The 13,924-nt window shown below is 36.2% G+C and overlaps 1 protein-coding gene and 1 pseudogene across 6 annotated transcripts in view; one reads left to right on the plus strand and one right to left on the minus strand.

Moving 5' to 3' along the window:
* The window catches only part of RANBP17 (RAN binding protein 17), a 333,695-nt gene that overhangs the window by 280,995 nt on the left and 38,776 nt on the right, over positions 1-13,924 (minus strand). For all 6 annotated transcript variants that reach the window (XM_054691111.1, XM_054691110.1, XM_054691109.1 and 3 more), the window contains exons 8-11: positions 13,452-13,525; positions 10,657-10,776; positions 9,140-9,286; positions 8,374-8,546 (exon numbers count right to left, since the gene is read on the minus strand). In XM_054691111.1, the coding sequence (XP_054547086.1) occupies positions 8,374-8,546; positions 9,140-9,286; positions 10,657-10,776; positions 13,452-13,525 (514 nt within the window). The remainder of the gene's footprint in view (positions 1-8,373; positions 8,547-9,139; positions 9,287-10,656; positions 10,777-13,451; positions 13,526-13,924) is intronic.
* On the plus strand, positions 12,181-12,619 carry LOC119235521 (40S ribosomal protein S15a-like; annotated as a pseudogene).

A 13,924-nucleotide genomic window follows, 5' to 3' on the forward strand; every position in this document is an offset into this window, starting at 1 on the left:
ATATATAGAAGAAAATATAGGCGAAACAGTACATGACACACACCTCAGTAACATATTTAAAGACATATCACCCAAAGCAAAGATAGTGAATGAAAGGATAAAGAAGAAAAGAATAAGATATTTAAGGAAAGGATAAAAAATAAAGCTGGGACTACACCAAATTAAAGAGCTTCCATAGAGCAAAAGAAACATTAACAAAACAGACACCTCACGACTGGGAGAAAATTTTTGCACACAATACTAATGATAAGGGACTGATCACAAAAAAGCTGACAAGAGCTGATGAGCGCTACAAAGAGCTGACTAAACTCAACAAAAACAAAGTAAATAACCCAGTAAAAAAAATGGGCAGAAGAGCTAAAAAGAAAAATAATATTTTTTTAAATGGAAGCAGTGCAAGAGCCATTTGGAAGAAGTTAAAGAGAAATAACATCTGCATAATGAGACCCCTGGAAGAAGAAGAGATAATGGCGCAGAAAATTTATTTAAAGAAATTACTGCAAATCATCTGAATCGCAGAAAAAAACAGATGTTCTTATGCAAGAGGCCAAATGAGTTCTAAACAAAGTGATATCAGACAGACACACCACAAGACATAATAATAAAAGTGTTCAAAACCAGTGACAAAGATGAATATTAAAAACAACAAGATCAAAAGGGTAACCTATAAAGTAACATCAATCAGTGAACTTTTCAGTAGAAACATTATAAACACGACGGGACTAGTTGGAATGCTGGACTGCAGTCCAGAATCCTTCCCCTGACAAGGTTCACATTCAGGACAAAAAGTAGAATAAGGTGCTTCACTAAAAAGTAAAAACATAAAGAATTCATCAACACCAAGCCACACATGAAAGAAACTAAAGGGGTTATCATTAAGAACAGAACAAATATCAAAGCAACAAACATCTAAATCACTTAATATGGAAGTGGAAAAGGAAAGTTAACAATATGGCCTATTAGAATGAGTCAAGTGTAGACCATCCAGGAGGTCTAGAAATAGCCCATCATGTATTAACCTCAGTAGAAAACTCAAATAAGAACTATAAAAACTAATACATAAGACAGCAGAAATGGAATTTAAACAAACCAGGGAGCCCTCAAAAAGTAAAGATGGGACAAAACTAAACAAAAAACAAAAACATAACAAAAATGGCAATTACAGCTTAGGTCTCAATAATAACCATATAAACATAAATGACCTGAACTCTTGGTAAAATGATATAGTGTAGCTTAAAGAATTTCAAAACAAAGTCCAACCTTCTCTTGTTTACAAGAAATGCATCGACAAAGACAAGCAAACTTAATAATGTTAACAGACTGAGCAAAAGCATTTGATAAGATTCAGCATTGATTTATGATAAAAAATTCTAAACAAGACGGGAAACTACCTCACTGTAAAGGACACATATATCACAAACAAACCACCAATGTAATACTTGATGGTAAAAAAAAAAATTCAACAGAGAGGGCGGAGCAACATGGCGGCGAGGAGACGCTGCGAGTAAGATCTCCCATTAAAAAAAGTTAATAGGGAGGAAAAGCGGCAGGTCCCAGTGAGAACTGGGACACGGAAGATAAACGGTCGACTCCAGCAAACTACCCGAAGAAGAAAGTTGCCATAAAAGAAGACTAGAAGGGAGGAAAGCGCAGAACCCTGCTCCCCTCCCCCACCCACAAAGTCGGCACTCTCCGACCGGCAGAGAGGAGGAAAAAAAACAAACTAAAATGACCAACAAGAACAAACTACGCAGCAAGCGGGACTGTGAGTGGAAAGGAACTATTTCAGCCACCACACCCCGTGAACAGGAGCTGTGGAGAACCCTGCAGGATTCGCCGCTGCGGTGAGCGAAAGGCTCCGGGCGCCATTAGAGAGCAGCAGAGACCCCCAGAGTAGACCTGCACACAGCCCCGGGCCTGCCGGTAAGCTTGCGCGGAAAAGCAGCTAGCTTGAAAAGCAAACGCGGATCAGGATCGCGGCTGCCCAGGTCCCCGCGCCTGTGACCTAGGCTTGCGGGGAGACGCGCCGGGGCCCACACTGAGGTGAAAGTCCCTCACTGAGTAATCAGAAACCAGGCGCCCGGATACGGGAGCAGGGTGCAAAAGGCGCCATTGCTGCTACAGCCCGGTCCTGGACCTGAGGGCTTTGGAACTGAGACCCGGGGCACAAAATTCGGAGCGTGGGTCCTCCACGTTGGTGGGGCACAAGGCAGACACAGCACCCCAAAGCCGTTGAGGTTTTCCCTACCATTCCCGCTCTGTTCCCTGTCCCACGGGGTGAAGAAAACAGCCCCCCACGGACTAGGAGAGATCTCTGGCGCCACCTAGCGACCAGAAAAAAGTCACTAACACCCCATAGAACAGGGACCTTTCTTGAAACCTGCAGAAGGCTCCTGGAGGAACCCGTGGCCAGCTGGGAAGTTAGCCCACCCCAGGCCCCTTCAGACCAGCAGTCTGAGCCCACAGGGGGAGTGGGCACCCACAGCCGGGGCAGACCGGGCACGCAGAAGAGTGTGCCTGAGACCGGACGCGCAGGGAGTGTGTCCCGCATCGCCATTTTAGAACAGGGATATTTCTTCAGGAAAGACTGCATGCAGAAGGCTCCCTCAGGAGCCAGAGGTGAGCGGGGAAGCTCGCCCACGCCAGGCCCCTTCTGGCCTGCAGTCCAAACCCAGAGGGGGAGCGGGAACCCATCGCCGGAGCAGACCAGGCACCCAGGGGAGTGTGTCCCCACATCGGCATTTTAGAACAGGGACCTTTCTTCAGTAAAGACTGCTTGAAACTGACAGATGGCTCCCGGAGGAACCAGAGGAGAGCAGAGAAGCTCACCCAAGATGCCGGCCAGTCCCAGCAACACAGTGTCCCAATGCATACGACAAATTAGAAAACAGACAGTAGGGAGTAGAAGAACCACACGCAACCTAACAACTCCTCAGGAAAAAAGCACACCACAAAAAGAAAACTACCCCCCAGATTGCAACGACAGTAACTTGGAAGAACTTCTGAGCCTTCCAGAAAGAGAATTTAAAATTGCCATGATTAAAAAAATGACAGAACTCATAAAGGAAAACAATGATCAGAAGAAGGAAATTGAGTCCCTAAAGAGGGAAAACAATGGTCAGAAGAATGAAATTGAGTCCCTAAAGAGGGAAGTAAAAGAAACGCAGGAAATCAAAGAATTAATGGAGGAACTAAAGAACTCTGGGAAAAGCAATGAAAGCAGAATAGATGAAATGGAAGAACGAATAAGTACTCTTGAAGACACAGAAATAAAAAGAACCAAAACAGAAAAGGAAAGAGAAGTACGAAGAAAAAAGAACAAAGAAAGACTTCGAGAACTATCTGACTCCATGAGGAGAGGAAATATAAGAGTTATAGGAATTCCAGAAGGAGAGGAGAGAGATGTAGAAACAGAGAAAATATTCCAGGAGATAATTGAAGAGAACTTCCCAAATGTGAAGAAGGGGCTGAAAATTGATATACAAGAAGCAAGAAGAACACCAAACTTCCACGACGAAAGGAAAAACACAGCAAGACACATAATAGTAAAGCTCCCAAGAATCCAGGACAAGGAAAAAATAATGAAGCTGACAAGAGGGAAGAAACAGATAACATTCAAAGGAAAACCAATCAGGCTGACATCAGACTTCTCTGAAGAAACACTACGGGCAAGGAGAGAGTGGAGGGACATAGTCAACAGACTCCAAGAAAACAGATGCCAACCAAGAATACTCTATCCTGCAAAGCTCTCCTTCCTCTATGAAGAAAGAATAAGGACCTTCCCAGACAAACAGAAACTCTGGAATTTCATTACGACTAAACCCCCACTCCAAAAAATACTACAAGGAATCCTAAAGCCAGAACCTCAGAGGGACGAATAACAACGAAAGAAGGTCAAAAAAAAAAAAAAATTCAAAAGGCTTTTCCCGTAAGATTGCATACAAGACAGGGATGTCTATTATCATCATTTCTGTTTAACTTATTACAGATTTTCACTAGAGCTATCAGACAAACACAGGAAATAAAGGGAAATCACATTACAAAAAAAGAAGTGAAAATATCACTATTTACAGATGCTATATAATACAGAGAAAATTCTAAAAATTCCATCAAACTTTGAAGAAACAATAAATGACTATGGTAGTGTCAGGTTACAAAATAAACAGAAAAATCCATATAATTTTTATATATAGACTATGAACAAAAAGTAAATGAAATTAAGAATACAGCTCCATTTGTAGTTGCTTTAAAAAACTAAATATCTTGAAAGCAACCTAAATAAGGAGGCAAAAGATCTATACAAAGAAAACTACAAGATATTACTAAAGGACTTTGATTTTGACAAAAGAGATGGAATGATAGCCCATGTTCATGGATGGGGAGAATCAATGTACTCAAAATGACTATCTACCTAAAATGATATATAAATTTAATGCAACCCCCCTCAAAATAGCACCAACATTTTTCAAAGAAATTGAGAAAAAAAATTCATATGGAACCACAAAAGCCTTTTTGAATTGCATAAGAAACCTGGAGCAAAAAAGGAGCAAAAAGAGGTATCATATTACCTGACTTCAAATGTTATTATAAAGTCCTAAAAACAATATGGTATTGACATAAAAACAGATACAAAGGAATAGAACTGAAAGATCAGAATTAAATTACATACATACCAGCACCAAATCTATATTACAGCTGTGACCATAAAATTGGGGGAAGACAGGGGCATCCCTAGTGGCGCAAGGGGTTAAGCACCGCACTATGAAGCAATCTGCAGCACAACTTCGATCCCCGGCCGGCCAGGGAGAAGCCCACATGGTGTAGCAGACCTTTCCTGACTCGCCTGCTGCTCCCCTCAGCAATGTATTTCAGTCAGTCTGCCTGTTCTGTTCCCCACTCTGTCTCTGGTGAATCTTTTCACCCCCCCATATCTCTGGCTTGTGCCCCAGCTGTTGTATGCATAAATAAATAAATCTTAAAAATATAAATAAAATATATAAATAAAATTGGGGGAAGATAATCCCTTTAATACATTGTACTGGGAAAACTGAAAAAAAAAAAAAAACCTGTAAAAGAATGAAACTGCATCACTCATTAGCTCACAAACAAAAAAAAAAACCTCCAAATAGATCAAAAAATTAGGTAACAAAACTGCAAAAATAAAACACTTAGAAGAAAATGTGATATCAGTGATAAAAGATATTTTTGGTAACTTGACCGCTATGGCAAGGGAATTAAAAACAAAAAGAAACAATTGGGATTACCTCAAGTTGAAAAGCTTCTATACAATGAAGGAAAATACAAGACAATTAAAAAGACAATTTATTGAATGGGGTAAAATATTTACACTAAACAACTGATAAGGGATTAATATTCTAGGTATATAAAAAAAATTATACAATTCAACAATAAAAATAAAAACAACCCAATTACTGGGCAGCAGATATTAACAGATAATTCACTAAGAGGATATCCAAAGGACAAAATATATTGAAAAAACGTTCACTGTCACTTCTAATAAGAGAGATGCAGATTAAAACCACAATGACATACCATTTCACACCCATGAGAAAGGCACATATTAAAAATATGTGGCAATTACATATTAAAGGTATTAAAGGTATTAAAAATACCTTCAACAAGTTTTGAAGAGGTTGCAGAGGAAAAGGAACCCTACTGCATTGTTGATGGGAATGTAAACTGGTGCAGCCATTATGGAAAGTGATCTGGACTTACCTTAAAAAGTTGAAAATGGAAATACTGTCTGATCCAACGATCCACTCAGGCATACATCCAAACATAAAACCATCAACACAAAGACCCTTATGTTTCATAATATTCAAATAAGCATTCTTTACAATAGGTAGGACATGGAAAAGAGCCTAAATAGCCACTGATGGAAGACTGAATCAAGAAGCTGTGGTGAGTCCACAGCATGAAATATTATAAAAGTAGAAATGCAGTCATTGTCAACAATATGAAAGAAATTCAATAGAATTATGTGTAGCAAAGTCAAAACAATAAAACAAGTACTGGACATTACAAAGCATACAATTTGATCAAGTACACTTTCAAAAACCAGTGGACATCAGGAAATATCCCGAGGGCTCTGAGTTTAAGAGAGAGGGGGGGAAGGAAACAGGTTCAAAAAATGGATTAAAGCATCTTATATTGGGTCTCCCAGGTGGCGCAGCGGTTGAGCGCTGGACTGTGAAGCTGCCCGCAGCCTCTGCAGCACCAGTTTGATCCCTGGCAGCGAGCGAGGGTCCCACATGGCATGCAGACCTCTCCTGCTGCACCCGCTGCTCCCCTCAGCAGTGTACTTCATCAATATGCCTGTGCTGCTCCCCACTCTGGCTCTGGTGAATTCTCTCACCCTCCCGCATTTCTGACTGTACCCAGTGCTTATATAAACAAATAGATAAATAAATCTTAAAAAAAAAAAGCATCTTATATTTGAAGATAACATGACTACGTAGATAAAGAATACCAAAGAAAACACTAAATAGGTGAGTTTACAAAGATCATGGCATACAAGGTCAATATGCAACTGTATTCCTATATATTTGCAATGAACAACTAGAAACTGAAATTTAAAAGAGCAGTACCTTATAGAGGGATAAAGAAAGAAAAAATAGCAGCTAAATCTAATTTAAGAGCTGAAGGCTGAATACTATGGAACACTGATTAAAGAAATCACAGAAGAGCTAAATAAATTAAAAGATAGATATGCTCATTGATGGGAAGGTTCAATATTGCTGAGATGTCAATTCTCTCAAATTAGCCTACAAATTTAATTCAATCCCCGTCAAAATCCCAAAATAGTTTTTTGTATATATTGACAAGCAGATTCTAAAATTTTCATGAAAAAAGTGAAAGAAAGCAAAAACAATTCTGGAACAATGAAAACCAAGGGCATTACCTAATTTCAAAACATATAATCAGTAATCAAGTAATCAGTACAGTAATCAAGATAGAGTATTGACAGTGGAGAAACACATAAACTGAGAACAGAGTCCAGAAATGGAAGCTCACATATGTGGTCAATGAATTAATTTTTGAAAATAGTTTATAGTAATTCAAGAGAGGAAATGATAGTTTTTTCTACAAATGGTGTTGGAATAATAGATTATTTGATGTTAAAATAAACAAACAACAACCACTAGAGCCTTAACTCATATCATATACAAAGATTACTTTAGAATGAATAATAGACCTAAACATAAATTTTAAAACTATAAAACTCTTAGAAGAAAGAATAAAAGATAAGTTAGACTTCATTAAACTTTAAAACTTCTGCTCTTTGAAAGACTGTTAATGAAATGAAAAGGGAAGTTATAAACTTGGGAGATAATATCTACAAAACATATATGATACAAAGACTTGTAACAAAAATATATGAGGGCCTCCCTGGTGGTGCAAGGGGTTACGTACAGCACTGTGAAGCTATCCGCAGCCTCTGCAGTATGAGTTCAATACCTGGCTGGCCAGGGAGCTACCCACATGGCACCACAGACCTTTCCTGTCTCGCCTGCTACTCCCCTCAGCAGTGTATTTCAGTCATTCTGCCTGTTCTGTTCCCCACTCTGTCTCTGGTGAATCTTCTCACCCTCCACACCTCTGGCCTATACCTCAGTTCTTGTATGCATGAACAATAAATAAATCTTTAAAAAAAAATGAGCCTCTCAAATCTCAATATGGGAAAATAACTCAATTTTAAAAAATTGGGCAATATATTTGGCAGGTTTTGCCAGATTACATATAAATGGTAAACACATAAAGATGAGGTACTACTACATACCTATTAAAATGACTAAAATTTTTAAAAACATAGAGTATCAAGTGCTGGTGAAGATGCAGAGCAATTAGATCTTTGGTATATTGCTGGTGGGAATGCAAAATGATACAGTCACTTTGGAAAACAGTTTAGCAGTTTCTTATAAGGAAAAACATGCACTTTCATGCAACCCAAGAATCTCACATCTAGGTATTTACCAAAAATAAAAACTTATTTCATACAGAAATATGTATAGGAACATTTATAGAAGATTTTATTCATAAATGACAAAAAAAGAATACTGTATAACTTGATTTACACAACATCTGGAAGAGGCCAAAACTAAGGAAACAAAATAGATTAGTAATTACCAGACCGAAATAGTGGAAAGGGGAGACTTCAAAGTGACCCAAAATAACTTTTTGGGATGATGGAAATGTTCTCCTTCTTGATTGTAATACACACAACAGTATGCACCTTCCAGAACTTATAGACCTGTACACTAAAGAGGGTGAATTTTACAGTAAGTATATTACATATCAATTATTTAAAATTCCACAATGAAAATACAGCAGAAACATTTAGCTTTTCAATACCTCACAACTATGGCAACAGATTCCAAACGAGAAGTGATAAAGGCCTTTGTGATTTCTGGTGCATAAGTGTCTAATAAGTGGGGTTCAGTCGATTTCACAAAAGGAACAGAAGCTACCATCCTCTGCCACAGAGTTAATAAATAATGAACACTGTTGGGGGCAAATTCCCAATGCTACAAAGGAATAAAGCAAAAGTTAGTTAAATTGACATTGTCCTAGAATAAAAATTACAAAAGTAAAATTACTAAACATACATTTCAAATTAACTTTTATTCTCATTACATAACCAATGAACACTTAACATAGAAAATGTTGTCAATGCAAAAAGTATAAAAAAGAAAGCAATATTCTCTTATTATTCTACCACCCAAGGATGTTCACTATTAAATTGTTACTATATTTTCTTCTAATCTTCTTTCCATAAATATTTTTGTTCAGAATTGATATCATGGTAAATAGTTTCAAAACCTCCTCCAAACATATATAAAGATTTTTAAAAAATCTGTGCAATAAAGTTCTTTTATTTCTTCACATAGGTTTTACCACAATGTCTCAATTTATTCTTAGATTCTTAGATATTTAGATGGCCCCTAAGTTTTTATTATAAAAAGTATGTTTTGCTATCAACTTTTTAAACCTAAAGTCTTACAATGAAGATATTTAACAAAGTACTCTAAGAGATGTTTTAAAAATCCCAAGCTAACCTTACCATAAAATTGTTTTAAAACTGTCTATAATTTAACATCAATTACCTACTTGTATTTACCTGTAGGCTAGTAATGGTAAAATTAGCAATCAATCTGATAACTTCAGGATATTCCTTCACCATAACTAATTCTCCCAGCTGATAATTTGTCTTTAAACGAGCCAAAAACCGGCAAAATTCATGATAATTACCTGGATCAGACAAACCCTAAATTATGAGGGAAAAAAAAGATTTTTTTTAATATATGAAAACAAAGCAAGCTAATGATCCATTATACCACCAATAAATTATCAAGAATATTTTATTAAGTCTGTCAGTTTTCATGGGTACTTATGGTACTTTTTGTCAATTAGACATCAATGAAAGAAACAAATGATTCCTGCAGAGTTTAATGTAGTCATCAGTGATTAAAATAAGGATTCCAAAGTGTAGGCTTTGGAAGAAGCTTTGCACCTCATGAGTAAGTTTGGGAACCCATTATGTTAAACAAAAAAAATATTTTTACGTGCATTTATGCTTGTGTATGTTTGTACCATGGCATAAACAGAAATCAGCAAAGAGAAAGGAGGAAAGGTAACCCCAGTTGTCTGCAAGCTCCTTGAAAACTGGGCATATGTCTGAATATCTCTACAGTTTGAGAACTTTCCACAGTAGCTGAGTATTATCAAAAGAGTTTCTAGGATGTTTCATTCATATACAATCCATGAAAGAACATGAAATAGTGTCTAAATTACAGTCAAATTACAGAAACGTATTTTGTACTCATAGATCTTTTAATACAAGTTTATAATTCTGAAATAATATAATGGCAAACTAACTTTTACAGCTATGAAACATCAACATGAGGATGTTGGAAAATCAAAAGAATTATCTAATGTTAGCATATTATCTTCCATATAGTTGATGACAGTGAATTAAACAACCAAAAATTTTTAAGTATACTAGTAAAATCCCACTTACCAACAAAATGTAAATTTCAGCTATGCTAACATTGAAAAGATGAAACAAATGCACACCTAAAATACACCTAAGAATAATTTGCATAAATAATTGCTTTTATAAAGTAAGCACATTTTCTATTACACAGATATGTTCCCTCAAAAGTTATTAATTACCAAGAAATTTAGACAAACCTCCTTAAATCGTTTTGCCTTTTAAAATCTGTAGCTTTATCACAGATATTTAAAACCAAAAACTAAAGTGAAACCAAATATTTTATCTAGCCACTTAAAATCACTAATTAATAATGGCTTTGCAATTCTTTTGAAATAAATACTGCCACTAAAGCTTAGCAGTTCATGTATATTTTTAAATCTACAAAGTTGTATTTGTCCACAAGAGGGCAAAAGACAATATTTCACAATTTAAAGCCACTTCTTCCAATATTAACATTCATATTTATATTAAGTCTTCTAGTTCAGAAGGCAGATATAATGCTGAATTAATCACTTCAGTAATTTAAGTGCAAAGACATACAAAATAATGGTAAGAAGTAGAAGCATAATAAGATATACACATATTAGTAGAAAAACTGTATTTCCAAATGCTAAATATTAATTAAATGACTTTATAAATACCTGAGGGTTTTCAAGAATCCTTTTTACGCCATTAATTAAATTACCAAGGTACTTGGCACGTTCAGGACTGCTAAATAAAGACCTTCTTGTAGATGCAAACTGAACTAAACATGAAAGTGCCTAAAAACAGAAACAAAGTTCACTTTGATTATAAAAGTAGCTACAGTCACATGTAGGGAACGCTAGTCTTTAGATTAAAAAAAACTTTTTTTTCAATTTTAATGATAAAAAACAGTATAAAATTCAAAAATACTGGATATCATAAACTGCCACTACTACCCACAACCCTTTCCCTCCACCACTAAAATTCCCACGTCTAGTCTATACTCCTTCACTTATTATTAAGTATGCCAGAACAAGAGCCTGAGCACGCATATACTCAAAAGTCTCCCAGTGGCTCTGATGCTCAGTTATGTTCTCAAATCAGTGAAGTAGGTGCTCTACCAAAAAGAAACATATTTGGCAAATACTCCACTTATGCACTGTGGTAGCCTGCCAGAGAATAAAAATCCTGTAACTTTATTGAATCTAGCATGTATACCAAATTTATTTGTTAATAAACAAGTTACTCACACCATTCATTACTATCTTGGAAAATACTGCCAAAAAAGTTTTAGAGACTATTGGAATTCCTACAGAGCACTTGGGACCTTGTTATCGTCCTACAGTTTAATGTCTTGCATGACCATTTCACAATCTTGGTCCTTAGTAAGTCAATGGTCCCACTCTGAAATTCCTACAGAGCACTTGGGACCTTGTTATCGTCCTACAGTTTAATGTCTTGCATGACCATTTCACAATCTTGGTCCTTAATAAGTCAATGGTCCCACTAAAAGAGAGGCCCCAATTTGGCAACTTGAACCATATGTTTGCTTACTTACTTTTAAAAAAAAAGTCATCAATATTTAAATATATCAATTAGGAGTTTTGCACACTTGGCAAGGTTCTCTTGGCAAGGTTGAGAACACAAACAAAAATCAGAGAAAGCCCTGCCTAGATATTCACCAGTTTGCTACCACTGTTACTATTCAAAACCAAAACCAAATAAAACAAAAAGCTTCCTAAGGAAATCCTGAATTTTATAAGGTTTAGGAATCATTACTAAATCAAAAAATATCCAGGGTTTTGGTGTCAAAAAAACCTGTGTTTGGTTTTCAACACCAATATTTATTTTGCTGCTCTGGAGAAAGTCAGGGTAGATGCCCAGTGATGATACTGTTTACCTGAAAGGATACTTTGAGGAAGAATGAGATAAGCACCTTACAATAGCACATATCCAACAAATATTACTTCCTCATGAACCAGTTGTTTTCCACCTTGTTTTTAAAAGTTTTTAAAAACTAGCTCTTTTGTTTTATACCTCAAAACATAATTTTCATGAAACCATGCTTTTTAAACAACTAAAAATAAGACGATTCTGGTTGAAAAGCAGGAGGTTGAAGCTCTGTAGCACTACCTGGAAAAAAGGGTACCCTGTGAAAGCCAGTTTTAAAAACTACCATCTTACTCTTTCTGCCATTTTTCCGTGCCGCCATAATGGTGCTCATGAGTGTCCTGGCTGATGCCCTCAAGAGCATCAACAATGCCGAAAAGAGAGGCAAACGCCAGGTTCTTATTAGACCGTGTCCAAAGTTATCATCCGGTTTCTAACTGTGATGATGAAGCATGGTTACATTGGCGAATTTGAAATCACTGATGATCACAGAGCTGGGAAAACTGTTGTGAACCTCACAGGCAGGTTAAACAAGTGTGGAGTGATCAGCCCCAGATTTGATGTGCAACTCAAAGATCTAGAAAAATGGCAGAATAATCTGCTTCCATCTCGTCAGTTTGGTTTCATTGTACTGACAACCTCAGCTGGCATCATGGACCATGAAGAAGCAAGACGAAAACACACAGGAGGGAAAATCCTGGGATTCTTTTTCTAGGGGTGTAAAACACATGTGGAAATAAAATGCCTCAATGGAAAACAAAAACAAACAAAAAAAAAACCTACCATCTTAAAACTGCCAATTGAAGAGCAGGGATTTTTGTTTTTAAAAGGGAGTATTTATGTGAATATGGCCATAACATATCTAAACAAACAGACCACTAATACACACTTAAAATCTGGAACATCTTTTTCAGTAAATGGTCATATTAGAATTTCCCAACTTTACCACTATAAGCATAGATATTAAACTAACAACTTTTTCTTTCTTTTTTCAATCAAGTCTGATCTCTCTTAAGAGTCCAAGAAAAAATAGGGTAGAGAGCTTTAAATTCACGATAACCCAGGAATTTCAAGATTTTTTTAAGCATACAACAGAACTTGATTCAAAAAAATATAAACAACTAGAGTGATGAGCACTAAATTAAATGAGCAGATCCCACTGTTTCTCATTTGGAGATAATTGATGGGTCTGTGAAGCCGAAGTCATGGAGTTAGGCATGGCTGAGAAATTAGAGGGTCAGAGAATGAAGGTAGGAGAGGTGGCAGATAACTGGATCAAGACCAAGAAGAAGGGTGAGGCTGAGAAGAAAGAAGTTATATTTGAAGGTTGGTAGGTTATCTTAGCTTTGGGCAGGAGCTAAATCAGTATTTATTGGTCTACCTGTGAAATGGAATGCAGTGTTGACTATAAACAGAATCTGACAAAGAGCTTAAACACTACACATCCTAGAAGATGTAAGAATTTCGGTGAGAGGTAAACTCAATCAAGAATATAAATAGAATATTTAAAGTAAATATATACCACCCTCAAATAATGATCAAAGGTAATATTTTAATGAAATAACAAATGATTTGTACTTACTAACTGTGATAGTAGTGGGGGAAGTGAATGATACAAATTGAAGAAAAGATCCAGTGTTTCTGGTTCCAGGAAAACTGGAAAAAAAAAATTACTTTCTAATACCATTACTTTCATTTCAGTAATCTTAACATAGCAAAACTAGCACACAAATCAAGAATTTTAAGATGTCTGCAATGTGGTCACTCTTTCCAGTCAAGCTCAACTCTATCTTAATTCTTAGCCATTTGTCTTTGAAAGATGAAATTAATATATAGAAATTAATTAGCTAAGATGTTCTTTATTTCTATCTAACATATACAGATCTTAGTGGGAGAATCTTCTTACTATTGATATTCCATTCATATTAGAACATTAAAGTAATATAAATATTTAAAAATTCAAATAGTATCAAAAAAGCATACAATACTAAAAATCATGTAATAAAGTTGCACCCTATCTCATTCCAACTACCTTTCAATTCTTAGCTAAATTTA

The sequence above is a fragment of the Talpa occidentalis genome, unplaced genomic scaffold, assembly GCF_014898055.3.
Source record: "Talpa occidentalis isolate TD23 unplaced genomic scaffold, MPIMG_talOcc4v2.1 talOcc4.9, whole genome shotgun sequence".
NCBI lineage: Eukaryota > Metazoa > Chordata > Mammalia > Eulipotyphla > Talpidae > Talpa > Talpa occidentalis.